This window comes from Aspergillus multicolor (assembly GCF_047715735.1).
Source record: "Aspergillus multicolor strain CBS 133.54 unplaced genomic scaffold BDW74scaffold_22, whole genome shotgun sequence".
Taxonomy (NCBI): Eukaryota; Fungi; Ascomycota; class Eurotiomycetes; order Eurotiales; family Aspergillaceae; genus Aspergillus; species Aspergillus multicolor.
Window position 1 is genome coordinate 435,730 of NW_027395973.1, and position 26,840 is coordinate 462,569.

A 26,840-nucleotide genomic window follows, 5' to 3' on the forward strand; every position below is an offset into this window, starting at 1 on the left:
CAGTCGGAATATCCATTATAAGCAATACATTGAATCAACCAATGTTCATTATTTAGGAACTACTATAAATGGGCCATGGTCCAGAGCCTTTGGACATGCAAAGTAAATAAAACAAGAACATAATGTTAGTACCTCTCTGTACTAGATAGGCGCTATTCAAAGTAGATGTGATTTGTGATTGAAGATATATCCAAGCTGAGCCTCCAGTTCTCAATACTCCCTAACCTTGACACCACGCTTTTTATTTCATAATCAGGTGTATACATGTTCATGCAGCGGATCTTCCTCGCCTTCTTCACCAGCTCCAAGCATTTCCTCGTCTCCGTCTTCAATAAGGTCTCCCTCTTCGTCCGGCATCGTCTCATCGATAATCCCCTCTTGTCCGCCCAGAGCCTTGATCTTGGCCTGTGTTATCTCGAACACATACTGTCCAAGATGCTCTACACCTTCCATAGGGGTGCCCTGGATTTCATCGTCCAGTGTCCGGGTAGTTGGGAACATCTCCCCAGGGGCGAGCATGAGTTTGTCTGGACGCTGCAACAGTAGGTCGAACGCGGGTTTGAGCTCGTAACATGATTCGAAAACCTCGCGGCGGCCGAGAATATACAGGCCAAGTCGGGCACGAGATAGCGCCACGGTAAGGCGACGTACATCACGAAGGTACCCAACTGTGCGAGTCCGCGTGAGGGAGAGGATAACATCTGCAGAAATTGGTTAGTCCCATGAACCTGACAATGTAGAGGTGAAACTTACAGTCGTTTTGCTCGCCCTGGTATCTGTCTACCGTGGTGACGATCTTAGGCATCCCAAACAAAGTGTTCTTGGCACACCGATGATTCAATACATCCTTGATGAGCGCCGTTTGGCCTGCATAGGTAGCGAGGATGGAAATCTTCGATGCGGGGTAGCCGAGAAGTCGCATATACTGGAAGATGGCTACAGCATACTCTGCTTCTCCAAGATTTTGAATGAAGTGAGGAGTCGGCTCTCGTTCCCCTGTGCCTTGGTAGTCCGGCACATTGATGAACTGGTACTCAAACTGGAACCCAGCATTGGCCTGTTTGAACTCCGGCGCCTGTTCAACAGCGGGCAGGTTCCCAAGGTTCTGATAACGCCAGCGGAAAAGTTCCGCAATACTTGGTCTAGCACGCCCTTGCTGGTCGAGCGTGATAGCCGGGACCCCTAACCGGACTAGACGAAGGAAAAGACTTTGCTCAAAGTGAGCATACTGACGGAAGGCCATGTTTTGAATGATAGGTGAGTTTTGAAGATGGTCTCCGCAAAGAACAATTCGTTTCAGAGGGAGCTGGCCCTCCTTCATATTCTGTAGAGCTGCCGGGATAAAGCTTTCAACCTCTGTAATCTGCGCAGCCTCTTCCATAACAACATTATCATAGTGGAATCCAAGAGCCGCGATCTCCTGACGACGCATAGCCGCATGTGTACTTGTCATTGCTATTATTCTAGCCTCTTTGACAAGAAGATAATTGGCTTTGTCCTTCGGTTGTCGCAAGATCTCGAACGGGCGAATGTCTTCTAATTCAGAGAAAATCTTGTTGATGTGGCGCTGACAGCCCTCTGCCACATCAATCACCGTCTCCTTCGAGGCAGAGGGATTGAAGATGGGCCCTGGTGCATTAGAGAAGTATTCATGGAACGGGAACGCCGCGATTATATCTTCTGTTGATCTGTTCTCATCCCTGGCAACCTCCCAATACTTCGCCCAAGCAGGTTTGATGTAGACCGTATTGAAATAGCCAGCAGTCTCACAAGAGTTTCCATGAGCACCTTGCGCTCCAATCGAAGCTGCCAAGCGAGTGACCTCTGCGAGAAAATGATTCCGGTTGTCGAGGAAAGACTCGACGCGACCATACTTGCTATAGCTGGTTTCGGTTTCTAGTTCTTCCTCACCATGACCGAGTCGCAACAGATGCCGTTCATCGATGTCTAGAGCAACGATTTTCTGAAACAACTGATTCAGAGCTTGGTTGCTGTGTGCGATAAGCAGTGTGCGCTCGGTTGGAAAGTTATGATAGATATTGTTGATGATCTGGGTTGCCACATCAGTCTTTCCAGTACCAGGGGGTCCGACAATAACGGTGAGACCGGGCTGCGTTCCGGATGCAATCGCTTCAATCTGAGCCGGCGTGAAGCGAACAGCATTGAGCTTTGGAGCATCTACCGGATATGGACCCGGGTTTGGTGGCTTGTACGTCGAGACGCGGAGATACTTGGGCCCTGGTCGTCCTTCCGTAGGCTGATCCCTCCGTCGTTTCTTCGACGTGCCCGACGTAGGTGGCTGTATGGATTCTTCCATATATTCAAGTGCGTACGGTGGCTGGAAACTTGATGTAGCATCTCCAGTAGGTTCTATCGTCAAGCCTGGGAAGCTCTCAATCAAATGCTGCCAATCCAGAAAAGTGTCCCTGAAGTCCACCGATTTGAGCCGATTGGGCAGTTCAGTGTAGCGGGCCCCGGCTGGATCCCCATAACCAAGGAAAATATCTTGAATCCATGGCGGCAAGGTGATATCAGACACGATGAGCCTTTGCATAGTTTCGAGAATAGTCTTGAAGTTGTTCTCCCTCCCCCTCCTTCTTGCAACGACGTTGATAAGTGGATAAATATCAGGTTTCCCTTGTGAAATACGATTCCTGTCCGCTTTGAAAGCAGCCGGGTCCAGATTGACCAGTAACCTCCTAACCCGAGGACGAGAACGATATCCATTTGTCTGGCCCGATGCTGGCTCGCGTAGCGGTCGGCCGTTTTCGTCAAGGACCTGTACAATATCTGCGGATCTGACATGTAGGATCCCCGGTGTCTGAGGGTCATTGAGATCTCTCAATCCGTATTTACCTGCGTTACCAGGCTGGATGGCAAGGAGGAAGATAACGTCATCAGGTCGAAGCGAATCCCATTCCATGCGGACATGGTCCGCCAATCTGCCAACTTCAATGGTAATTTCAGCCCGCACAAAAGCGGGTTTGGCGGATCCAACCTTGGGCGGCGCAACTTCGATGATAGCAGGTTTTGAGATGGGAATAGCCATACGGGAGAAACCATCGAATGTCAAAGTTCTCCCATCGTGACTTGATCGAGGTTGCATCCGCTTCACAATCGATTCCATATCCTTGCGGATCTGAAAGAAAGCTTCCGCGCGGTATAACAGGAACGACCGCCATAGAAAATCACCAAGACTAAGATATTGAAGGTTGAGCTTTGGGATAGCGAGTGGCCTAGATCCGTCGTATGTCTCATTTCGGAGTAGTGATGGATCGTACAGGCTCTCTTCTGTAGGGACGACGCTGAGATTAGAAGCGGCTTCTTGGAATGAGGTTATCTTTTCGTGGTATGACAGGAGCACCTCCATATATAGCTGACGGTTGGATTCGACATTCGCTTGCTTGGGATAACCGGTGCGGAATCCTAAGTGCGCGCATAGACTCTGCAGTTCTGCATCCTCTAGGGAGCTCAATTGCCCTTCGAGTTCAGTGCGCTGCTCAATGGAACCGTAGTTCGACAAAGCTAAGATCGTCAGTTTGTCTTTGAAGTGTTTCATCGAGGTCCTCTGTAGTTGAGCCAAATCATGGCAATGCGCATCGTACATTGCCTGAGACGACAGTGCTTCTCCTGTGTAATCATTGATGGCGAATCCAGTGAAATGCTTAAAAAGATTATAGAAGTCGCGGAAAAGCGCATTCTCCCCTGTGCGGTACAACTGAGACAGACGCATGATAGGCAGGAGATGCAGGTCTTTTAGCAGTGTGTTGACATATCGTCTTGTCGGCAGCTGGCTCTCTAGATCAACTAAAAACTCTAGGAACCTCTCGCAATATCGCAAGTTATCTGCCTGGTCCTTTTCGACTCCGTTCAGTCTCCGTAAAAAGTCTAAGAGCATGGTGTACAACCATGATCGCTCGAATCGCATTTTCGCCTTGGCCGCTTCGTCTCCCGCGTCGTAGCGCTTCAGGGCCGCCCTCCAAGTCTTTTTCAGGTTGGGGGCTTTTGCGAGAACGCGCTCTCTCGCCTCTTCACTATGAAGGTTATGCCAAATGGATATGGAAACAAGGGGGGCGCATTCTTTTCGGATCAAAGCGTTCTCGAGTGATTGGAAGGCGCTAATCATGAACGACATTATGGACAGGCGAGAGAGTGTGGGGAGCGACTGATCGATACTCATCGAAAGGATTCGGTGGAAGAGGCTTGAGAAATCATCGGGCCGGTCTGAGAAGATTTCTGGCAACTGTTAGCTACGTTCTTAAGACTTAAGTAGGTGTTTCATTACCCCATATCGGCAGATGCTCTCTTTGCTTGACGCTTACAATCAATGCTATGAGTAGGACATGGTAGTTCGAGGCGTCTTCCGTGTATGTTGGCCAGAGAAATCTGTTCGAAGATTAGCGATCCCAACTCAGACCGACGGGCGTAAGCTGCACTTACTTCTCGAGAATATTCAGATTCTCCAGAGTAAGCAGTGAACGAAAGTTGAAACCCCCGGCTTCCAGAGGGTCCCATATATCCTTCTTAATCACATCATGCTTGACCTTGCGGACATTGGCAACGTCGAGCCAGTGCGTTTTGGCCAGTCGTACCCAAGGGCTGTCGTCGCGGAAGTCCTCCACGGTCGGTCTGAAGTCGAGGCCGGGCGCCATGGCATTCTGTGTCTGGAGACCCATCCCTCACTGTTGGAATTGCCCAGCGGCCAAAAGCTCTCCTAGCGCGGCCCCGTTATATGGAATTGCGTAAGTGGTTTGCTGCGCCCGACCTCGGGGAAGCTTTACCTCCCGTAGGCGCGCGGGTAGCGCAGTTATCGATTGGCCGACGGAAAGCCTGCAGAGCCGCAGCAACACATCTCCCACGCGACAACCTCACTTCTTTGGATCGCCAGTATCGCCAGCGACTGCTGCCGCCAGCTTTGGAAAATGGCGATCGCAGATGTTGATGTGATTGACATATACAGGAGGCAGGTTGATTCCCTGTTGGCCAATGCAGAACATGTGAAGCCAGGAAAGGAGATCGAGCCTCCTTTATCGGAAACACAGCTCGGGGAGTCTTTCTGGGTCGTCCAAGGAGAAGATGGGCACATATCCAAGCAATTGAGTCAGCAGACTCGCTTTGCTGCTGTGGAAATCGCTTTCAGGGAGAAGTTCTATAGTCTGCTCGTATGTTGTGGTCTATGACCGCAAATCGAAGCAACTACTGACATTACGGTCTATCCAGGCAACCACCGTGATCGATGACCCCGAGTTCGTTCGGATCTGGAACCTGCTCGACATCATATCTGTATTTTCCGACAACGGTTTGTTTCCGTCTGCATACGTGATAGGAAATGCCTTAATGCGATTTAGAACAATGCGAGCCCGGTCTCATATTCTGGTTAATCGAGGAGCTACTAGACAGCCAGACTATTGAAGGTTGTCGCAAAGTCTTTGATTACTTGGAATCCCGAAGAGAAAGGAACACGAAGGTATGCGCATCTTCCACATCACTCACTCTTCAAAGCGGCTCACACAGCCTGAAGAAACATTTCAAACAGAAAAATCTTATCATACTACGATCATGTAATGAACTACTACGACGACTGTCGCGGGCGGAGGATACAGTCTTTTGCGGCCGGGTGTTTATATTTCTCTTCCAAAGCTTCCCTCTAGGAGACAAAAGTGCAGTGAACCTGCGCGGCGAATACCATACCGAAAATGTTACGACTTTTGATACCATTGCGAAGGACGTTGGTGATGGAGCTGATGATATGGATGTGGATATGCCGGACACGGGAGAATCAACCTCATTGGTCGATACAGAAAAGCAGAAAACGGAGACACGCCCGGTCAATGTGAAAGACGGCAAATCGCCCGCGCCAAACGCCGTTAAGACGCCCAAGGTGACGGTTTTGAAGCCTGGCAATCATAATGGGGAGCGTCCACTGGATTTAGATACACTCTACCCTATCTTCTGGGGCTTACAGGCCTACTTCTCTGCGCCGACAAAGATTTTTGATGTACAGCACTTTACTACATTCAAGGGCGGGCTTGAATCCACGTTATCTGCGTTCCGGACGGTCAATACCGACCTTGAAACCTCTAATAGCAAGACGCAGGAGGAAATCCGGAAATCAACCAAGCGGAAGCGAACAGCAGATGGGCCCGAAATCGCAAGCAGCTTCAACCCAAAATACCTGACTAGTCGGGAGCTTTTTGACCTCGAGGTATCTTTCCTGATCATGCTTTACTTCTATCAGTCCTAAATCGTCATCTTAGGTCAACGATACAGCATTCAGGAGACATGTTCTGGTGCAAGCCTTGATTCTTCTAGACTTCATGCTCTCGCTTACGTCGAAATCGAAAGCGAAGTTAGCTGATCTGACTAACAAGTCCGTACTGTACGGGTTTATCCTGAGTGATGAAGATGTAAGGGCGTTTCTTTCAAAATTATCCCTTATGCTTAGAGCTAACTGTGTTAGGCACAATGGGCAGTCAAGATGAGGAAATCGATTGAGGGTTACCTTCAGGAAGGTGCTGGTGGAAAGTTCTACTATCGTATGGTGGATACGGTTTTGTCGCGAGACAAGAATTGGGTACGCTGGAAAGCTGAAGGTTGCCCTCCAATTGAGAAGCCTGCAGTATCGGTCGATGAGTACATCGGTGCTCGTGATAAAGCGACCAAAATCTATGCCAACAAGCGTCTTCGTGCTTCCCCTATGAATTCTCTCAATCTCAAATTTTTATCCGAGAGCGAGTCGCTATCTGGTGTTGAACGGCTCAAAGAGTCGGAGAGGTAGGCACTTCTTTCAAGTAGTCCAGGGATTGACAACAGCAACTAATTTAATTCCAGGTTCAACGTCCCAACTTCAGAATCCCTGATGCGAGTGATCGAGGACGTCGAATTTGACATTGACACGGCACAGACCAACGACGACAAAGAGGCTGCGAACCAAACAAAAGCAAGCAAAACTTGGCTGATGTTACGGCTCTCAGCTAAGAGCAAGCTCGCAGCCTTTGATAAGATCGAAGACGGGAAAAATCTCAGGACCCTTTTCGAATCCCCACAGTCCGCGGAGAGCACGACTCAACCCGCTGCAAGCACACCACAGGAGTCCACGGCAAAGAATCCTCAGGGGGCCGAAGCAAATGGGTCTTTACAGGATGACCCGATGGACACCGAAACGGGAAGTGCTGCCGTTTCTGCTGAATCGAAAACAGCCGAAGGGAACGATGCAGCGACTATTGATGCACCGGGGTCGTGACGAGGCCCACAATCCTCATAATTTCAGTAATCCAGGAGGGGGATTGTTTTGATAGGTTCTGCTGGCGCTTCTTCGGCCGATCACCTGGCTGGTGCAGTCGATATATGCAGCTTGGCCTGCAATTGAAATGGGATGTAGAGGGACCGGCGGCGGACTTGGGCGAGGCGTGCGTAATCGAACGTCCTGCAATATTCGACGATTTGGCCACAACCTCACCGCCGGCCTAATGATAGACGTCAATGACTTGCTTGCGAAACAGGTATCACCTTCATCAACCATAGCTAGCGGCGTCTGGCACAGCATCCTTTTCTGCATGGGGGCGTACTATTGAATGGACATTGGCTAGGTATTTGCATACGGTGTATGGAATATTTGGCTACTTGCATTTGGGGTGCTGCCCACCGGCGACTAACGATTGGAAATGAAGGCAACATGGCCGACACACAGGACCACACCCTGGAGCCTTTGACTAACTACTGACTGGGGGTGTCAGTATTTCCTCTGCTTACCGCGAATTCTTCATTCCGGATTATTCACGACTCGGAGTACTTCGTACTCCACTAAACCAGCAGATGAAGATACTACTACGGAGATTCGTATTTTGAACGGGCGGCAAAAACCCCGCCCTGGAAATGGGAACAAATCCAGGGTCATCAGAGGATTCCCTCAATCCTTCCAGTTCAGTTCGTCTACACGGATCTCGGCAGAGCAATTATAGGCGCCTTAAGCAGTTTATCAATGATCAACCACTATAATCACCTGCAAAGTACTCCGTACCTGCATAATTAGAAGCCCGGACCTCACCTTTCATGGTGTTGAAGAAACGGTATGCATAAGCTTCAATTTAGCCGAAACATTTCCCGTCTGACAGCCTGACGAGTGACACCCTAGCAACCCAACAGGCTGCAGGTGCAAAGTCAAGAACACGACAGCATGGCAGCAACGTGAAAGAAGCATGGCATTTCCAGGCGCTTGGATTCTTGGAAGACGAAGAAACGGAAGTACTGGAGCTCTGGAGGCGAGATTAAAGGGCGCCTGTCATGTTTCACGGTAAACCTAGGCCCAACCCTACTGGAGGATAACGGGAGCTGCTCCTGCAGTTTCTTCACGTCTTCAGTGACCTGTCGACGCGTGGCGCATGGAATCAAACTCTTCACCAAAGCACTCCACGAGCGAACATGAAGTATTTTGAGACACTAGAAGGAAGGTTTAGGGTATCAGAGTTCCGAACCTGGATGTCGATGAAGCTACCCGCCTGGCGCAGGTATGTAGACGACAAGAATGTACCTCGGCAGGACAAGATGGAGGTGGATGGAGCATGCCCTGACTGTGGCGTTTCACCATGGCTGGTGACCCGCACAAACCAGACAAGAGCTGAGGTCTCAAGAACTGGGAATTCGCACGCTTGCCGGCGGCCGAACGATGCTGAGTATCAATGAAGGGATATGCTCTCCATCTTGGCCACGGCGCGACGCGCTGAAGCGGATTAAGCCGAGCCCATGACTGGTCGCTTTGATATCGTGGATTTGCCTGTGATCACCTTCCCCGCACCGTTGCCACACGATGTCAATGTTGATATCAAGGATCATCGATACGGCTCACTAGTATCCAGCGCCAGGAGCTTTGACCGATCAGGCCATGGTGCATGGAGTCGCTCGGATTGCGCTGACGTCCGTCGGGGGTGACCAGCTCGATATGGAAACCTCCTAGAAGGCCTGACACCAAAGTACCCGCAAAGTACTATATTTACACCCACGCACTGGGCGGATATCAGTACGTACGCGTCCCTTTGACTAGGGCCATTTTAGGCTCATCTGACGTTTCCGAGATTTCGCCTGGAACCTTTCCTATCTAGGCAAGATCTCCAGCTTCACACTGGTCAGGAATTCTCCGAGGAGCCAAGGGCACGACGCCTTCGTGGTGCGTATAGAGCTTCACCCGCTTCCATTATTTTCCATGACGGTACTCCGTACTACGACGGAGTAGAACGTCCAACCTGTTGCCGTTCCTGACACCACCCTTCGGATATTAGTCATGATCCGAAGCCTTACGGAGTGGGTGCGCATTTTATCAAATGCATTATGCATACCAGAGTACTCCGTAATTCCTCAGGAAGACCCTAGATTCCCAGCTTATCTGGACTTTCTTTGAGTGCGGACACAATTCCTGTCTGTCGGCTTTCGAGCGCCTTATCCCTCCCGGTGATGCTCTCTCCTGCTCTAACCGAGCACACTTTGCGAATTTGAGCTAGAGGCTCAGACGCTGGATTTGGTGATCAACGGCCTATCTGACCCACTACGACTCATGTCGTTTTGCTTTAGAACTATTCAAGGTTTTGTTGTTACTACTACTGTTTACCTAGTTTACTCCAACCTTTTAACCTGCCAGACAAGAGTGTGTTTGGCTTGGCTGATGCCCATCCGTTCACTTTGCTCTTTCCTCTTTCAAGGCTTCCGACAGAAGTGTTTCATGCAGGTCCGTTTGTGTGGAGAGTTGGGCCTCCGGGCTCCTTGTCAGGTCGCCCCGTCTTCAAGGCCGGTGGGCCCCTGCTGCAGTGCCGTTGAACGCCTCCCGGACGGTCTCGGTCCAGTGTCCGTTCTAGTCACGCCTAGTTTCCCAGCGCCTTGCTCGGAAGATGAATCTACGATGCTATGAAATAATCAAGGACTACCATCGACCCGTACGGCATGCTAGTAGTGTCTAACCGTTATTTGCATCGATTGATCACCTCCATCGCCCATCTACAGTCTACAGACTCTCCCCCGTCGCTCCAGGCACCGCCGTACTGACTCGGTAAAGGGACCCACGCTAAGCCTGATTGGGAAAGGACGTCAGAGGTGCGACTCCGCCTGTTGGTGGAATTTGCTTTTCCTTCCGTCTTTTCATCACCCACGCCGCTGGATCAGCCCTCGAGGTTCATCCAAGACCAAGACCCGTCTGGTTCCTGGATTCATCAAACAGCCGGCCTGCAAGAGGTGTGTCTATCATGTTCATCTCTGCTGTCGGCGCGACTCAGGACTCGCTCTGCCGATTACCTAATGAGGCCGCAGGTTTCAGTCTTTGCTCGTATGCCGTAACGCCTGCCTTTCGTGTCGCCATGGCCGGTATTGCTTGGCTGGCTGATGGCTGATGCCGTACTGGCTGGCGCGCTAACAGGACTTCAACGTTAGGGCCTCCTAGGCTCGCCGGCGCTCCTGTCTTGATCCAGGCTCTGTGTTTGGTGGATTCCTAGCCAAGGCACCACTTAGTTCCGGAACGTCTTCCACATGGTGTGCCATCGGCTCCATCGGAGCAACTGACAATTGACATGACAGCCTCTGAGCCTAACCACCGTGGTGCTGCTCGCGTCGGTAGCCACAAACCAGATTTCAAGGAGTCAGGACTCAGGGGGATGACAAGCTAGGACTCGAGACAACTGAGCAAGGGTCCGTTTCTGCCCCTCTAACAGCCGTTGATTGGCGAACAAGACGGTCAGTGGAGATGAGTCTAAGACTATCCCCGACTCCCCCAGTGACCCGCAGGCTGCAGTTATGCAAATGGGATAGGTATGGATACGCGGATTCAGGAACTGTCCCGGTTTGGCGTCTTCGTTCTACGCCCGAAGGTTGTCTCTGACAGCCTTCAGGTCCTTGAGGCTTTTGCAGATATTGTCTGTCAATAACGCTCGAGAATAATGGCGGCTGACCACTGTTGTTATGAGATGTACTACTCTGCTCGTGTGGAAGTAACCGGAGAAGCGCGGGTAGTTTATTTACGGTCACGCCAGCCATACCTCGGTGCATAACGACTGTCTCAGACCAACAGTGATGGCCCCGTTCGTGAAAGTCAAGCCTCGATCAACGTATCTATCAAGGTCCACGCACCACCACTCCGTCTTTTTCCACAGGGCTGCCACCCCCAGTCCAGAAGCTCGCCAGGTGGTCTGCCTGCCCGCTACTTTCGCTTCCATCAAGCGCATGGCCGTCCTAATGCCGTCCCTATCTTCTTAGTACTTCTATTTATTATTGGACCTCTCTGCCGGGACTCTATTAGCATTGTATTCTTCTCTTCGATTTTCTAAATATCCTTAGCCTCTCATTGGTTATCCGCACCACGTTGCCTCGAACTCCATAGCGCCAACGTCTTTTCTACTCAAAACACCTTGCAACGAACCTTTATATCACCGTCATTATTATTGTCGGGTTCTACTCTGAGTAGGAGCTCCGCTGAATAGAGTACCGGCGAAACCCCCTGCTACAACAGGAAATTTGCCTGGATTCCGAGCTAAATTCTCCAAATACCCACCTTTCTGTTACTACCGTTTATCCCGATCAGCCTGGTGAGTCCCGCGGGCACACTCTGATACTTATGGGAAGCATGCTCATACCTGTAGCTTGGCGTGCAATATCTTTGCCGGCGAACCTTTTACTTGAGTTGCCGGTTTTCCTGGAGTTGCCTCCTGCAGTAGTCCCTGGTCGTCATTTGTCTCCAGACCAGTCAGCCTGTCGTCAACCGGAGGGACCCGTCCTGGCATTGCCACCCCTCACTCCTCCTGGCACCCCTCCCCTTCAATAGTGTGGACTGAAGTGACAGATCCGGTGGATCAATACTCTCGGACGTCGGCCACAGTACTGGAGCTAAGCGCCCCGGTATTCCTGGTCTTGATTTCGAATCTCCGTACCTTGATCTCTTTGTCCTGACCCGCTTGGCTAAGCACTGTTTAATCTCTGCTCCTCCCTTCTTCCCTTGCCAGGCGCCGGGAGGCTGGAGTGTTCGGCCACATCCAGGACCCAACTGTGGAATCGACCTTCATCTGTTACCGCTGGCTTGTGGTGATCAATCACGACTAAGACTCCCCTTTTATCGTCTTTATAAGAAACAGCCCAGGTGGTTAGATTGCTTCTTGTTCGTCAGTTATCCAATGCCGATGACACTTTGATGAATTCCTGAAAACGGCGAAAGTCTAGCTTCTATTTACCTCCCTTGTTATCGCTACCCCTGGTTCAACAATTACTTTGAGACCGTTGAATCTTCAGACAACTTTCACAACGCTCGCAGACCCACTATACTCAGTGCGTTCCACGAACTTACCACGACATCTGTTTTGACATCTTATCGTCACTGCATCTGTGCTGCACTGGGCTTTTGGCAACTTGCATGGACTAAGTGGCGAAGGCATCTCGACCATGTCAGTTAGTGGCCCTTGTGCCTGGGTGTCGACGATGCCATCCCCAGCTACTGCTCATTCACCCGCAATCACGAGTTCTTGGGCATCTGTCTCCTGGAATAGCGAGCCAGTCTTATCGAAATCGAGAGCGGAGTTGTCAACTCTCCCGGGGCTCGGCGGAACAGCAGGCGAGCTAGAAAAGACCGCCCCTGGGGAAATGCAGCCTGCCGAGTACAAGGCTGAGAATGCCTTTACAATGCAACCGCCTGCAAGGTCTTCCAGCTCTATACAGTACTCAGGGGTAGATAGACCTTTGAATGGTGCGGAAAGTGCAACTGCAAATGCGCAAAGCGACACATCGAGGCTAAACCTGGAGAGACACGGTGCTGAGACCCAAGAGGCAGTCGACACTCAGACAAACGACGACGGAAGGTCATTCAGTGTCAAGTCAGAGGTCGCAGAGGAGGTACATGAGGAGGAGAAAGATCATATCGAGATCAACGGTGGCTCCTCTGATGACGACGGGTCAGTCGCCGACGAGAAAAAATCATCACAGGACGTCAAGTTAGACAAAAAGAAGATGAAGAGGTTCCGGTATGTGGCTTGGAGTAATTGTTTGCGCATCCACTAACCTCTACAGACTTACACATAATCAAACTCGCTTTCTGATGAGCGAGTTTACTCGGCAGGCGCATCCTGATGCTGCTCACAGAGAGAGGCTTTCGAGAGAAATCCCTGGACTAACCCCACGTCAGGTTCAGGTCTGGTTTCAGAACAGGTATTTCAAGCATGCTAGCACAAGGGCAGCATCCTCGACTGACACTCTCCCAGACGGGCGAAACTCAAGCGACTTACTAGCAACGATCGGGAACGTATGTTAAAGTCGCGAGCATTGCCGGATGATTTCGATACGACTCAGGTTTTACGCACTCCCTTTGGCAGCAAGGGTTCTTCGGAGGCATCGGTAGGGTATCCACATCATATACATTGTACGCTCATCTAACATATGTTCATTTAGGGTCTGCTTACCGACGGCTTACCGCGCTTGAACGAGGACGAGTACGTTATTTCTCCATTGAGCTCAGCGTCCACGAACGGCCCTGGTTATCTACCGACCTCTTCCGATAGGGGCTTCGAGAATTACCAAAACCGTGGAGCAGCAGCGACTGTTCCAGATTTGAGGAGCACCCGAGGCACCTTTCCCTTTCCGCGGTCGAGCAGCTTCTCTGAATCGTCATACAATACAAATCTCCAATATCCTGGCCGATTCTCAAGGCCTGGAGAGCCGATGGGCCATCCCGGGATTCCCTACCGACGGCCAGTGGACTATATGATGAATCGACCGGCAAACGGGATGATGGTTGGCTATGGTCAGCACCGTCCAGTAGAGGGCTCCGTATCGCCTACCGGTCAACAAGAGACGCAAATTTCATATGGAATGGACAGTACGAGTGAGTTTCCAAATGCCATTTCGAGACCCTCAATGCTGACTCAAAGGCTTCTTTCTAGATTCCCAAATACACAGTTACCAACCTCCTCTTTCGATGCCTGCTCCGAAAGCCTACGGCGGAATAGAAATGAGCTCGCACATGCAGGCGCCTGGGCGAAACATGCCCGCTGTGCAACACCTCCCGGTCTCCGAAGCACCTGACTACCGCCCCTACTCCTACGAACACCACCCTTACAGCATTGGTACCGGTATCCCATATACTCAAGCCAATGCGTCCAGCCTAAGTCTTCCGGCCACTTTCCCTTCGGAGGCGGGCCACGTTGCTGTTAGCAGCTCGCCTGATGGCAGGATTTCCTCCCCGCAGGTCATGGATCCTCTGAGAGCCAAGTACGGCCAAAGCTACGATTATGCGAACTATTTATAGTCGCAGAGCGCGACTGTTCTCACAACCAACGCTCGACACGACGCCTCGAAACCGATTGCAGCTTCTACTCAATCTACCCAAGTAATGCGGACGGTGGTCCGAGCACAACTAATTGGCGAAAGACATTTGGTTCTTTCCCGTACATACTACCTGTTGGCGACTGGTTATAGCTCACTTTTTTTTTCTTCTCTCTCATGTTTTATTTAACACTTATTGCTTACCGGCGGAAAAATCATTGGTGTGTTGCACTTGGCGTTGGGACATTTGGCGTTTTGTTTCACTTATTTGCATTGTTGATCATGCGTGGCTGTTCTTGAAAGACATATTCTACAAGTCACAGAGCTCTAGTCTAATGTTAAATGTTATCCTCGCAATCTTTCCAAATGTAGACCGTACACGACTATCTCCTTGGTCGCTGCCTGGGCCGGAGTACCTGCAGATACTCGGAACTTAGGGCTGCAGAGTGCAGACAGTCTCAGCATCCCCAATCCCAATCAGCAACCACGAAAAAGCAATTACATGTCAGACCGTCGCACCTGCCCAATGCTCAAAAAGCGATTACCAATCCTCCAGTCAGGAACTATGTTGGACCAATCATTGATGCTTAATTCTGTGGTCAAAGAAAGCTGAGCAATGCCGCCCAGCCAATCAGGGACGCCAGATTGCTAAACAAGTCAACGGATGACTCGAGGGGCAACAAGGCCTGCTCTGTATAAATACTGCAGGCTGCCTGTCCTGCTTTGCTTTATTCCCATCGTCAAACTCACCTATCTCTATCTCTGTCTCTATCTCAGCTTCATTGCTTTGGCTTGAATTATCGCTTTCTACCAATCCAGTCCAACTCGAAAACTCATCGACGGAACCGATCCTATCTGTCCTCTGACGTCATCCATACAACCACATACTACCAAGACCTCAATTTCAGCCCTCACCTTTTCCAATTACAACGCCAACATTCAAAATGGTCCACCCTGCTACTACCTGCTGCAAGACCAACCCCAGCGGTGGCTGCGTCTGCGCCGCGCAGGCGAAGTGCTCCTGCGGCAAGGAGTCTGCTCTGCACTGCTCCTGCAACAAGGCTTCCACCGAGAACTCGGTCCAGGGTGCCAGGTGCTCATGCCGTATGTCCTCCTCTTACTAAATTACATTGATGGGACGTATACTAATGATGGTGTGCAGGAGCTCGTCCGGCTGGTCAGTGTACCTGCGAACGTGCGGCAAGTGAGAACCAGCCTGTGGCTGGAGAGACGTGTCCTTGTGGGAAGAGATCCGAGGGTAAGCATTTAATGTCTTTTGTGGTTATTGACATATGCTAACTTCTATAGCTTCTTGCACTTGTGAGAAGGCTGGGGCTGTTGACTCTGCTCTCGAGACTGATTTCACGACCAAGGCCTGATGTGCTTAAAGTCTATGTTTACGAAGCCGGGGAGCATTGGGTTTTTTCTTCTTTTTCTTGGTGTATTATCTAAATAGGGATGGCGTTGGTTGGAGTCTTTGAGGTGGGATTATGACATGCAGCATACCTCAGTATCAACAATGAATTTTTTTTTGAAACACGATCATTTCGGAAACCGGGACAAAGCAAACACAGAAAAACAAACACGGTGCTGCCATCTAGTACATCCAACGATCGCCGCAGCGCTGAATGTACGCCTCCCGGAATGCTCGCAAGCTCGCAGCGGCCTCCTCCGTGGTACAGTGGTTCTCCAGAACCATGAACGCCCGCTTTACCCGATACACAGCCATGTCTCCATCGTCCGAGCCCTGGAATGGACGTGAGTAACTGGAAGGCATCTCGAATCCTGTCGCAATATCCGGCTCATTGAAGGAATCCTCGTAATGGAATGCGTTGGTCAAAGTCACGAACCGGCCCAGCCAGTATTCTTGAGGCATGGAAATGGAGACCTGTGGCCGAGCATCCGTTTGCGTTGTTAGTACAGTCCTCTCCTTAGGGTTTGACACACGAGAAGGGAGCGGTGAGATGGGAGTTATGACAGAACTCCTCGGTGGTAGTGGTTCCGATACCATTCTCTCATTCTGTGTCATGCGCCTAGAGCTGCTAGGGCTCAGGACAGGCAACTTGGAGCGTTGCTCATTCGTGCGGTTTGGGGTAGTTTGCACGTTTGCGTATTGTGGCTGATGAGCAGAGGGCTGGATGTGTGCGCGGGAGGCTGCCGGGGCGTTGTTCTCTTTCACGTGTTCATGGATCTGTACTTGCAGATGCGGCTTCTGGATTTGAGTGGTCGAGCTCTCCGGTCCAGGATTCAATGTGCTTTTGGGCGCGGGCAGCTTTGCATGTTGGGTATCCTGCGCGAGTCTGAGGTCCTCGAAGCCCTGAGCCAACCGAATGCGCCTAGGAGCAGCCATTTCGTTCATGGTCGTTATTGCGGATTTGGTGTCAAAACATGCAACATTCAGAGACAGGCTGTTGCGGGCTTGATAGTAACGAGGTAGGTGGTGGTGGATGCTGCTGGCTCGCTCCTTCTCGATGGGCGCCAGTGCCAGTGGGGTGGCCGATGCCGATGCCAGAGCCGGGACCTTCACCTCTAGGCTCTTCTTGCGCCCATTGTACTGTGCCGATGGCCTTCTCGGTACCTTGAGGAAAGTGCTTGGCTGTCGAGAAGGAAAAGACGCTTGGGTGGACGGCCGAGCGGTCTTGCTTAGGGTAACTCTGGGTGTTGCGCGACTTTGCATTGCCCATCGTCTTCCTATAGGCGACAGCACGGTCCTCTGCCCTTCTTTTTGGTATATCGCGTGAGAGTACCGTGCATCCTTTGGCGGCTCAGTCGGCGTAGGAAGTCTCGAGGTGGCAAAGGTGGACTTGCGACTGATACTTGCGGATGTCTGGGTGCGTGGAAGCTCGAAGGAAGGAAGACGAGAAGCCAAGCGGCGGATTCGAAGGCCTTTTGTTACACGGCTTGACTGTGAGATGTTTTTGTCATGCTCGTGCTCCGGCTGGGGCTCGTGCGGGTGCTCGAGCTTGTGTTTGCGTTCCTTTTCATCCGTGCTATCGGGTATGAACAGCGCACGGCCATGTTGGGATGTCGAGGGGATGCGGACTGAGCGAGGGGGTTCGGAATCATAGCTGGATATGCTCGAGTCCTTGACCAGCACTGAAGTTGATGTGTTTGGCATAGTGGAGGTTGCAGTGGGCTTGCGTTTGAATTTAGAGCAGAAGTTGAAGGTCTTTTTTAGGGATTTGAGAGCGTTATTAAGAAAGAATTTGGTACGACTGCCTTGGGTTTCAGCCATTCTGAGGGGTTTCTTGCACATAGACTTCAACAGATGGAAGTATGGACAGGTGCAAGCATGGATTGGAGCATGGTTCAGCTAGGTGCAGAAGCCCTGTTAAATGCATAAGATCAAGAAGTTCAATGGACATGTGGACACAAACACAAGTGACATTCATTCACTTTCAGATTCACCACCAAGGGGCCCACCAAGCTCCCCAGGACAAGGATGAGCAGGCTGGCAGAGATTTCCCAGGTCATTCACTTTCACTCTGCCATTCACTTGTTTTGAGGAGCCACTATGGAGCCCTCACTGACCTGCACCGCACTGCCCCTCAGCTCCAGACTCTCAATGCCCTTCTCCCCAGTCACCACCTCAAGCCCAATATCACTTCGCCTGCCCATCTCTACCCCCTGCACAACATCATACCCAAACCGTCCAGTCCTCTCCTCCTTAAGCGAGAGATAAGCCGTCAAACCACTCGCGGCGCTACCAGTTGCTGGATCCTCAAGATTTCCCAAGATCATCCTCGTGCGTATAACCCTCCGGCCCAACACCTCGTCTTCCACATCCCGGACGTAGAAGTATGTCGCAACCATCCCCTCATCCCATCCAGCATCCAGGTACGACGAACTAGCGGGCTGTCCACCATATGCAGTGCTTACAGCGGCTAGAGCCTCGAGCGAGGGCAGTTCGACAAGGAGTTGGTTCATTCCTCTTACAACGGAGACCAAAGCAATAGATGACTGAGTCAGGTACGGCTTCATGGATGGATGGAGCCGCAGTACCTCATGGAGTGGGTACTGCTTCTCATGAATGTGCACGTCATGCGCAACCCGCGCAGACACGACACCCAAGTTGGCATCCTGGAGAGCGATTGGAAGATTCCCGGCTTTCATGTTCAAGCTCCTCACGGCGTTGCTAGCATTTGCCTCTGGCGCATGGTGCAGAAACCATGACGCAGCGCCGATGGTTGGGTGTCCAGCGAACGGGAGCTCCTCGCTTTCTGTGAAGATGTCAATGGTGCGAGACTCATTTGGTCCATGTTCTGCGTGGACAAAGATGGTTTCTGAGAGGTTGAACTCGCGCGCGATGGTTTGCTTTTGGCGCTGCGTTAGCTGGGCGGTTGTTGCTGCGGGGAGAAACACCACTGCAAGGGGATTGCCCTCGTAGATCTTAGTGGTGAAGACATCGAGAGTGACAAACTTGAGGCTGGTCATGATGATACTGGTTGTTGCGATAGGTAAAGGACGTGGTCGAGATTCGATAGAATACCGCAGTAAAAAGAAGCTCCACGCCCTATGACAAGTTTAGTCGACCCCGCCTAGGTAAATGAGTCATGGAAAGATTATCCGGTGACTGGGTGTCATTCTGATCTGTACAGTTACCTGCCTGTTTTTACAACTATAATGGCCTAATAAGCATATGATTGGTCTGACTTTTGGCGTGGTGTCTTCATTGGTGAAGATCAGGTGCCAAGGGTCCGTGCAATGCCCTCAATATATATATTTTCCACCTCCTATCAATTGATTCATGGTCCATGGTCTGTTCATCAATAACAAAGTAGGCACTAAGTAAGGTACAAAAAAGACAATGTTGTACCTCAAGGGAGTGAGATTCTAGTCATTGCCATCAACAGGTTGCATGGGATACTGCAAAGATGCACCTCCGTTGAGATTCCACGGCGTGCCCTAACACTGTGCCCTATTTCCCTGATTGGGGCAGCTCGGACCGGGGAGTCGACTCCCCCGTCAAAGCCTCCGAGCTTGGAGCTCCTTTTCCTTGCTCGTCCAACAACGTTCAACACCCCTCACCCTTAATTACCGAGATTCCGGTGCATGAGATAAATGCCCACTTGAAGAATTATATCAAATAGTTGGCTTCGCGCTTCGGATCATTATCATGGTGACCACCAAACTGCGCCCGCCTGGGAAGAACTCCGTCGCTCAAGCTCTATCTCTCCCCGACAAGACATTCATCATTGACAATGGTGCATACACAATGAAAGCGGGCTATGCGCCCGAGTCGCCACATTTCGACGATGAAGAAGCTGCCTTGTCAGCGTGTACCGCCATTCCAAACGCAATCGCTAAAGCCCGCGGGAATCGAATCTATGTCGGCGCGCAAATTGGCACGAACGTTGCAGACTGCAATGAAATGTTATTTAGGCGCCCGGTTGAAAAAGGCTACACTGTGAACTGGGAGGCGCAAAAGGAGATTTGGGAGAGCTCGTTCTTCGATGAAAAAGCTGCGCGGTCGAAAGAATTGCGAATCGCAGATCCAGAGGAGACGACTATCATCTTTGCGGAGGCTCCGAATGCTTTACCGGTGCTACAGAAGAACGCGGACGAGATTATAATGGAGGAGTGGGGGTTTGGAGGATACTTGAGATGTGTTGGTAAGGCTGGAGTCTTTACCCCTTGCTATGGGATTGCGCATGGCTAAAGTGTTCCTGCTGGTATATAGGTCCTTCGCTAAACGCCTGGAACGAAGTTCAATCGCTATTCGGAGACCCGATACTATCACAACCTGGATCCGCCGTCTCTCCGACCGAGTGCCTCCTTGTGGTTGACTCTGGATACTCACACACGACCGTCACACCGGTTTACCGAGGCCAGCCACTTCAACGCGGAATTCGACGACTCGACCTTGGCGGGAAGCATCTGACAAATTATCTCAAAGAGCTAGTATCGATGAGGCAATATAATATGCTCGACGAAACATACATCATGAATGAGGTCAAAGAGGCAGCCTGCTTCGTGAGCAACGATTTTAGCCGTGATTTGGAGCGGACGTGGAAGGGAAATCGCAAACGTGGACAATCGGATGTAATAGATGGTGTGGTAGTCGACTACGTTTTGCCAGACCCGAATGGAGGCAGGCGAGGCTTTATGCGACCTCATGACCCGCTGCTGGTATCCAAGCAGAGAAAGGCTGTTCTTGCCGGTGCTAGTGCCGATCATCTCAACGAGGATGCCCTAATTCTGGGCAATGAGCGTTTCGCTGTTCCGGAGATATTATTTACTCCTAGTGACATTGGCATGAAGTCGGCTGGCATACCGGACATCATCTTGCAAAGCCTTTCCGTGCTGCCTACGGGACTGCATCCGGCGTTCTTGGCCAATGTTTTGGTCGTTGGGGGCAACTCGTTACTTCCTGGATTTATGGAGAGACTGTAAGGACGCACATTTATAATTCAACTTGCACTTTGCTAACGTCGGCAGGGAAACGGAGTTGCGCCAGATTGCTTCAGCAGAATACGTGGTCAGGGTTCGACGTCCGAAGGAGTAAGTCTCTTTTCTGATTTACTGTATAATATGCTTGCCACTGACGTCGCAACAGCCCCATTCGCTCTGCCTGGCTTGGGGGATCCCGCCTAGCAACGAATAAAGACGAGTTCAAGGAAATGGCAATTACTCGCCAGGAATACCAGGAGAACGGATCTTCCTGGACAGCCCGCAAGTTCTCGGGTGCTTTGTGAACGGTTTTAACCATACTAGCATTCACGCGCGTATACAAGAAAGACGCATTTGCCCGATTCACAGCGCCTCAAATCTTGAGCTGGACAATCATACTTTGTGTCGCAGACCAGGCCATAATTGTGTCGAAATCTCAGGCAGCAATTCAACCTATCGACTTGGTTGGTGCGGATGAGACTACCAGGAAAGATCCATCAGTCTATCAGCAGATGATATAGTAGCCCTGGAATCAAAGGTCGAAGAATGAGTGTTGCCGTTCCCTCGTCCTACAGCACTGCGATGCATCATGCGAACAACGAATCCAAATGGAGACAGCTCTCTCCAGATGGCTTGTGGTGTTCCTGTCCCCGAGCCTACACTCATGTTTTCGGTTTCCGTACTCGAGAACTGGCCCGCGAGAGTGTGTGTGTTTGATTCCGACCCGAGGAAGCCCTTGGCCCTGATTAAAATAGGTGTCCATCAACAGCTCTGGCGTTTGAGCGCACGCAAACCTCGCTAGAGAAATCCTCAAATGTAATATTCATTACGTTTCTGACCCTCGTCTATCAGCTATCTACGTTGATTCTAGGGCTATTATCTTGAGGAATCGAGTATCTCGGACATCCCTGAGCAGCAGCACTTGTCCGTCCCATGCGCCGCATCGCCTATCAGGACGATGGGGGTTAGCTTTCCTGACGTCGAAGCTGGTATATTCCATAATATTCTTGGATATCTGAATGGGAACGTCATGATTTACTGTATTTGCAGCTGTCTTAGTAGTCGTAGAAACCCTTTCCGGACTTTTTGCCTAGCCAGCCCGCATTGACCATGTTCTTTAATAAACCAGACGGCCTGTACTTGCTGTCTCCAGTTTCCTGATGCAAAACATTCATGATCGCCAAACAAGTATCCAGTCCGATAAAGTCGGCCAGCGTCAGGGGCCCCATGGGCACATTGGTGCCATTCTTCATGATGCTATCAATATCCTCGCGCTTGCCGACGCCGGTCTCAAGGCAGATGATCGCCTCGTTGATATAGGGCATGAGGATGCGGTTCGCAAGGAAACCAGGAGAGTCCGCGGACACGGCTGCGATTTTACCCATGCGCTGGACAAAGGCAATGGCGGTGTCGAGTGTCTCCTTAGATGTCTGCAAGCCGGCAATGATCTCAACACCCTTCTGAATAGGGACGGGGTTCATGAAATGGGTCGAGACGACTCGCGACGGAGCCTGGAGGTCCGTAGGGTCTGTGGTTGTAGCTGCTGCAATCTTGGTGATTGAGATGGACGAGGTGTTCGTGGCGAGAATAGCATGCTTAGGGGTAATTTGCGCCAGCTTGGAGAATATGGATGTCTTCAGATCGGGGATCTCGGGGACAGCTTCAATGACAAAGTCCACCGAGCAGAGGTCGTCCAGGTTCAGGCTGGATGTGATGCGACCGCGTGCGGCGTCTGCCGCTTCCCTTGTGATGCGCTCTTTGGAAACATCCTTCTCGAGCAATTTGTCTATATAAAGTTAGGGACTGGGCTAGGGGCTAAATGGTCATACACACCCGCGAACTTCAGGCCTTTGTCTAACGATGCCTGAGAGTTATCAACTAGCTTTACAGGGACTTGAGCTTTCTGAGCAGCGACGAGAGCAATCCCGAGTCCCTGGCTAATGTTAGTGAAGTCGAGAAGCAATTCCAAGGCAACAAACCATCTGTCCAGCTCCAATTACTCCCAGTGATTTGACCTCGGCAGCTTGGACGGCGGAAGATGTGCTGAACGCCCGAGAGCGCATTGAAGCGCCTCTGCGGCAGAGGACATGGAGTGACGGAGACAACATTTTCAAGACAAGTACAGGCTCTAGAGAGGAATACAAAATAAACAATGTCTAGAACGAAGTGAAGGAAGCCCCCGAGTTGTCCGCTATCTAGAAGACACCCATGTGATCCGACGTCATCGGCTATCCTCGGCTATGCGGCTCTTTGGTTTCTCCGCAGATCCGACTGCCGTCCTTGAAGGCGGCGACGCGCAATGACGCGTGACTATTGGTCGATGCTAGACGCGAGGCTGTTAATTTCATGGCAATTGATAGAGACGATGAACATCTGAAGGAGGGTAAACATACAGTCAACGGGCCGTGATGGAGGAAGCAGTGCCCCTGAGTCAGACCGTTGAAGTGGTCGACCCCGAGGTCCGCGCTCACGTCTACAGTTTGGTCACTGCGGTAAGTGTACTCGATCATTTCGTCTCGAGCGTGTTGACTGATAGTCCCTCCAGCTCGGAGGATTCAATGGCGATGATGCGGATAAATACGTCCTCGGAGACGACGCCTTGTCGTGTTTGCGGGATATCAAGCGATGGCTGAAGCTATATGATGAAAAATTCAACCGAATGGATGTTGCGCGATGTCTGGGGGAAGCGAACTTGGTCAATGGCGACCTTATCCAAATCCTTTCACTTTGGTGGAATGAGGGACAGCAGAGCAAGTATATGTCGAGGATAGCGCTGGCATGTGGTAGGTTCCTGGCGCATGTTCCTTCTCGCGCAAACTGTTATATCTGACAGCTCGCAGTGGAATTATTAGTACCATTGACTTGGCCCTTGGAAATCCACGGGGAGATGACAGTCAACCACCATCGCCACATACCTTACCTACAACAAGCACAAGTGGGTTATAAGCGCAGCATATTGAACCTTGCCAGCTGCGGTCTTTTGCGAGCTGTCATCCGCATCGGCCTTCCCAGCATGGCGGTTCCACGATCAGAACGGACGGCGCGCGACGAAGGTATCTTGAAGATCACGCTCTATCTGCTGCGGAATATTGCGGTTATCACGGCAAATGCTCGTCTCGCAGCAGAGGGGGAAGAGGAAGAAACCTCGAGGTCGGCGACGATCAACGCGTTCCATAACCAGGACGTTTTCGCTCTCCTGCTTACGATGTGCTCAAACGTCAGCGACGACTTCAACATGCTGGATATCCCTCTCCTTGAAACACTGTTTCATATTGTAAAGGGTATCGACGTTGAAAAGCTCTTTATGAATGACGCCCAGCGAACTGCAAAGCGCACCGACGAGTTGAACGATCTGCTGCAGCAGGAGACTTCCATGCGACGAGAGTACGCGAAGAACGCACCCACAAGACATGGCCGCTTCGGAACGATGATCTGGGTTAAGCGGGATGATGCAAAGATGTCAACAGTCTCCGGTCAGGACGTGCTCAGGGATGGACAGATGACGCTACACAAGATGGACCAGAGCAAAAAATGGAACAAACCTAGGCGACCTCGAAAAGCTCAAGACACGACGGCAAACAATGACTTCGATACACCAGTTCATATAAGCCCATCGGCTACGGCGAAGCTGCGGACGTTCGTTGAGGAGTTTCTGGATTCAGGATTTAACCCACTCTTCGTGCATGTCCGCAAAGCGATTGAACGCGAATCGGTTCGTGTTTTGGATATCAACAAGCGCCACTATCTCTACACAGTTTCCTGGTTTCTAGCAGCAGAGCGTGCTCGGCGTGCGCGTCAACGCGAGAAGCTTGCTCAGAATGAGAAGAAATCTGGAAAAGAATTGGAACCAGATAGTTTTGGGCTGGTTGCTGGTGTTTTTAACCAGGAAACGTTTGTTTTCCTGAACCGATCAATGCAGAATAGCCTGGACAACAAGGAGTGGGAAGATCTCAATGCTGCCATGAGATGTTTTACACAGATTCTATTGACTGTACAAGAAATGGCACAGTCGCCCCTCGAAGAAGACCAGGAAATTGCGGAGAACATCCAAAATCGCATTTTCTACGAGGAAACAACACTTGATCGAATAATCACCATCATTCGTGGGTACACAGATCAAGGATTCGGCTACCTGGATGCCTGTACCGAGTTGTCACATGTGTTCTTGCGTATGCTGGAACGTTATTCTAAGGAAAATGTCGATATGCAAGTTCGATCACGACGGCGAGCCCGAAAGAAGAAGCGTGACGAGCAACCAAGTAATGAGGGCAACGAGGAGGAGCAAGCATCGGAGGACGAGGACTATGCCGAAGCCGAAAAGATGTCAAAGGAACGCAAATTCGACTTCACGCGGTTTGCCGCCAAATTCTCAAACCAGAAATGTGTCGACACCTTCGTGGCGTTTACCAAATTCTACAAGGAACTGAACACCGAACAGCTGAAGCGCGCCCACCGTTACTTCTACCGGGTAGCTTTCAAGCAGGAGATGACTGTTCTTTTGTTCCGAGTCGATATCCTCAATCTCTTTTATCGTATGATCAAAGGCCCCGGTGGCATGGATTCTAGCAAACTAATCTTCAAAGAATGGGAGGAATTGGTCCGGCAGCTTATTCGCAAGCTCCTCAAAAAGCTCGAACAGCGGCCTGCCCTGATCACGGAATTGCTGTTCAGCAAGATCAACTCTACCGCGTTCTATCTTGAGTACGGATACGAGAAGCAGACAATAGCCGTCAATAAAAGGGCCCCGGCTGAATTGGAGGTTGACCCCAAGGCGGCTTCAACCCCGGAGGAGAAGCTCGGTATTGTAGCAGCTGCGTTGGTTAAAGATGAGCAGAGTTCATTTGTCAAGTGGACTAGCGAAATCCTGGGGTCGGCAGCAGACGAAAGAGAAGCTTGGGAATTGAATGCCCAAGATGTCGACCTCGCAGAGCCTCGCGATACTCAGAGCCCTATCATCTGTAAGTGCTATTAGTTTTTGGAACGCCGTAGCCACCATCTAACTAACACATCACAGCCGTCAAGTCGCAGGATGAATCGTTTAAAAAAGCCCTGTTCCTGAACGCTAAACTCCGACTCCTAATGACTTTGCTCAAGTTTGAGCGTCTTGGAATAGAAAACGTGGAAGGTGCTAGCTGGGCTATCCCGTCGCAACTCAAGTCGGATGAACTGCGGGAATTGAAAGCCGTGATTGATAAGGCGCTGGTGATCGGAATCACCGACGAACGTGATCCAAATGACTTACTGCGCAAGAAGTATGGCCACGAGCCGCGTGGTGGCATGGCTGACCAAACCCATGATGTCAATTTCGGGTCTGACTCGGAAGGCGAAGATATTGTTCCTGATGGACCACTATTCCCTGCAAATCCCCGGGCAAAAGCGAACGCGCTCAACGACTTGAAGAAAAAGAGGAAGAAGAAGAAGGACAAGGGAGAACAAGAGCCCCTGGATGAGGAGACATTGGAGGAACGTCGTCAGGCGCGGCTGGAGGACACTAGATCGCGTCTGGCTAAGATTAAGAGTGACCTTTATGTACACGCCAGTGATGAAGAAAGCGACGATGAGGCGGACCAGGAGTTCTTCCGTCTCGAAGAAGAGAGGCGCAAAGAGCAGTCGGAGCGGATCAAGCAGGCATTGATGCTTGGGAGAACCGAGGTTTCAGGGGAGAAATCTACAAAGAAACGGGCAAAACGCGCGAATGAGTTTATAACCGCCGGCGAAGAACAAGTTGCCGGAAAGCGCCGCAGACGCAGCCGCGAGGCCAGTTCAGAGCTCGAAGATGACGATATCCTCATGAGTGACACGGACATGCGGTCGCGGGCCTCTTCTGTGGAGTCGTCAAATGATGCCGGTGGCATGGACAAGGCCTCGGCGGCTGCTGCAGAAGACGAGCTTTACTTTGGTGATGACCTAGCATTTGGCCGGATCCGAGAAAGAGAAGATGACGATGCGAATGACGACAATGATGGTGTCGGCGTGTCTAGCCCTAAAACCGACGAGGATGCCAACGAAGAAGATGAAGAAGACACGCCATTGACGGCCCCAAACCGTCGGCGCATGCGGGCAGGGTTTGTGGTGGAAAGCGACTCGGAATGATGGCGGGCTACTGTATTAATGAGACATGAGGAGTTTTTGTTTTGGACATGGTAAACATGGCGTAATTATATAGACCA

At 51.0% G+C, this 26,840-nt stretch overlaps 9 protein-coding genes across 9 annotated transcripts; 5 read left to right on the forward strand and 4 right to left on the reverse strand.

Moving 5' to 3' along the window:
* Positions 1-68: 68 nt before the first annotated feature.
* BDW74DRAFT_157713 (RNA helicase aquarius) lies at positions 69-4,715 on the reverse strand. Its single transcript, XM_073725187.1, has 4 exons — positions 4,441-4,715; positions 4,286-4,386; positions 754-4,236; positions 69-701 (listed from the first exon to the last, which is right to left on the reverse strand). Exons 1-4 carry the CDS (start codon positions 4,674-4,676, stop codon positions 253-255), a joined length of 4,269 nt encoding a protein of 1,422 aa, XP_073581565.1. The 5' UTR covers positions 4,677-4,715; the 3' UTR covers positions 69-252.
* A 121-nt stretch (positions 4,716-4,836) lies between these two features.
* On the forward strand, positions 4,837-7,800 carry BDW74DRAFT_58485 (THO complex subunit THO1/HPR1). Its single transcript, XM_073733222.1, has 7 exons — positions 4,837-5,162; positions 5,221-5,299; positions 5,349-5,467; positions 5,522-6,205; positions 6,258-6,407; positions 6,461-6,774; positions 6,832-7,800. Exons 1-7 carry the CDS (start codon positions 4,923-4,925, stop codon positions 7,241-7,243), a joined length of 1,998 nt encoding a protein of 665 aa, XP_073581566.1. The 5' UTR covers positions 4,837-4,922; the 3' UTR covers positions 7,244-7,800.
* Positions 7,801-11,744: 3,944 nt separating this feature from the next.
* Positions 11,745-14,637, forward strand: BDW74DRAFT_58467 (homeobox domain-containing protein). The gene is made up of 5 exons (XM_073733221.1): positions 11,745-12,983; positions 13,030-13,167; positions 13,221-13,353; positions 13,408-13,840; positions 13,899-14,637. Exons 1-5 carry the CDS (start codon positions 12,409-12,411, stop codon positions 14,261-14,263), a joined length of 1,644 nt encoding a protein of 547 aa, XP_073581567.1. The 5' UTR covers positions 11,745-12,408; the 3' UTR covers positions 14,264-14,637.
* A 587-nt stretch (positions 14,638-15,224) lies between these two features.
* On the forward strand, positions 15,225-15,659 carry BDW74DRAFT_180541 (putative copper resistance protein Crd2; the record flags this gene model as incomplete). The annotated part of the gene is made up of 3 exons (XM_073729777.1): positions 15,225-15,384; positions 15,443-15,538; positions 15,589-15,659. The coding sequence occupies 3 exons, from the start codon at positions 15,225-15,227 to the stop codon at positions 15,657-15,659; spliced, it is 327 nt and encodes a 108-aa protein (XP_073581568.1).
* Positions 15,660-15,671: 12 nt separating this feature from the next.
* BDW74DRAFT_58509 (uncharacterized protein) lies at positions 15,672-17,654 on the reverse strand. Its single transcript, XM_073733223.1, has one exon. It carries the CDS (start codon positions 17,534-17,536, stop codon positions 15,878-15,880), a length of 1,659 nt encoding a protein of 552 aa, XP_073581569.1. The 5' UTR covers positions 17,537-17,654; the 3' UTR covers positions 15,672-15,877.
* Positions 17,655-18,859, reverse strand: BDW74DRAFT_58510 (PhzF family phenazine biosynthesis protein). The gene has a single exon (XM_073733224.1). The coding sequence runs from the start codon at positions 18,712-18,714 to the stop codon at positions 17,773-17,775; it is 942 nt and encodes a 313-aa protein (XP_073581570.1). The 5' UTR covers positions 18,715-18,859; the 3' UTR covers positions 17,655-17,772.
* A 431-nt stretch (positions 18,860-19,290) lies between these two features.
* arp6 (actin family protein) lies at positions 19,291-21,089 on the forward strand. The gene is made up of 4 exons (XM_073733225.1): positions 19,291-19,892; positions 19,961-20,669; positions 20,719-20,781; positions 20,837-21,089. The coding sequence occupies exons 1-4, from the start codon at positions 19,397-19,399 to the stop codon at positions 20,973-20,975; spliced, it is 1,407 nt and encodes a 468-aa protein (XP_073581571.1). The 5' UTR covers positions 19,291-19,396; the 3' UTR covers positions 20,976-21,089.
* Positions 21,090-21,725: 636 nt separating this feature from the next.
* Positions 21,726-22,733, reverse strand: BDW74DRAFT_180545 (3-hydroxyacyl-CoA dehydrogenase family protein; the record flags this gene model as incomplete). The annotated part of the gene is made up of 3 exons (XM_073729778.1): positions 21,726-22,456; positions 22,504-22,603; positions 22,650-22,733. 3 exons carry the CDS (start codon positions 22,731-22,733, stop codon positions 21,726-21,728), a joined length of 915 nt encoding a protein of 304 aa, XP_073581572.1.
* Positions 22,734-23,078: 345 nt separating this feature from the next.
* On the forward strand, positions 23,079-26,839 carry tof1 (putative DNA repair protein (Tof1); the record flags this gene model as incomplete). The annotated part of the gene is made up of 4 exons (XM_073731320.1): positions 23,079-23,162; positions 23,216-23,453; positions 23,511-25,628; positions 25,685-26,839. 4 exons carry the CDS (start codon positions 23,079-23,081, stop codon positions 26,761-26,763), a joined length of 3,519 nt encoding a protein of 1,172 aa, XP_073581573.1. The 3' UTR covers positions 26,764-26,839.
* Between the last annotated feature and the right edge of the window lies 1 nt (position 26,840).

Bases quoted from the DNA above. Each gene is read 5' to 3' on its own strand.
- BDW74DRAFT_157713 (XM_073725187.1), bottom strand. From the start codon at position 4,676: ATGGGTCTCCAGACACAGAATGCCATGGCGCCCGGCCTCGACTTCAGA. The intron at 4,237-4,285 runs GTAATGAAACAC...AACAGTTGCCAG, and splicing joins AGAGCATCTGCCGATATGGG to AAATCTTCTCAGACCGGCCC. The intron at 702-753 runs GTAAGTTTCACC...CAATTTCTGCAG, and splicing joins CCAGGGCGAGCAAAACGACT to ATGTTATCCTCTCCCTCACG.
- BDW74DRAFT_58509 (XM_073733223.1), bottom strand. From the start codon at position 17,536: ATGTGCAAGAAACCCCTCAGAATGGCTGAAACCCAAGGCAGTCGTACC.
- BDW74DRAFT_58467 (XM_073733221.1), top strand. From the start codon at position 12,409: ATGTCAGTTAGTGGCCCTTGTGCCTGGGTGTCGACGATGCCATCCCCA. The intron at 12,984-13,029 runs GTATGTGGCTTG...TAACCTCTACAG, and splicing joins AAGAAGATGAAGAGGTTCCG to ACTTACACATAATCAAACTC. The intron at 13,354-13,407 runs GTAGGGTATCCA...ATGTTCATTTAG, and splicing joins AGGGTTCTTCGGAGGCATCG to GGTCTGCTTACCGACGGCTT.
- BDW74DRAFT_58485 (XM_073733222.1), top strand. From the start codon at position 4,923: ATGGCGATCGCAGATGTTGATGTGATTGACATATACAGGAGGCAGGTT. The intron at 5,163-5,220 runs GTATGTTGTGGT...CGGTCTATCCAG, and splicing joins AGAAGTTCTATAGTCTGCTC to GCAACCACCGTGATCGATGA. The intron at 6,775-6,831 runs GTAGGCACTTCT...ATTTAATTCCAG, and splicing joins CGGCTCAAAGAGTCGGAGAG to GTTCAACGTCCCAACTTCAG.
- arp6 (XM_073733225.1), top strand. From the start codon at position 19,397: ATGGTGACCACCAAACTGCGCCCGCCTGGGAAGAACTCCGTCGCTCAA. The intron at 19,893-19,960 runs GTAAGGCTGGAG...GCTGGTATATAG, and splicing joins AGGATACTTGAGATGTGTTG to GTCCTTCGCTAAACGCCTGG. The intron at 20,670-20,718 runs GTAAGGACGCAC...TAACGTCGGCAG, and splicing joins CCTGGATTTATGGAGAGACT to GGAAACGGAGTTGCGCCAGA.
- BDW74DRAFT_58510 (XM_073733224.1), bottom strand. From the start codon at position 18,714: ATGACCAGCCTCAAGTTTGTCACTCTCGATGTCTTCACCACTAAGATC.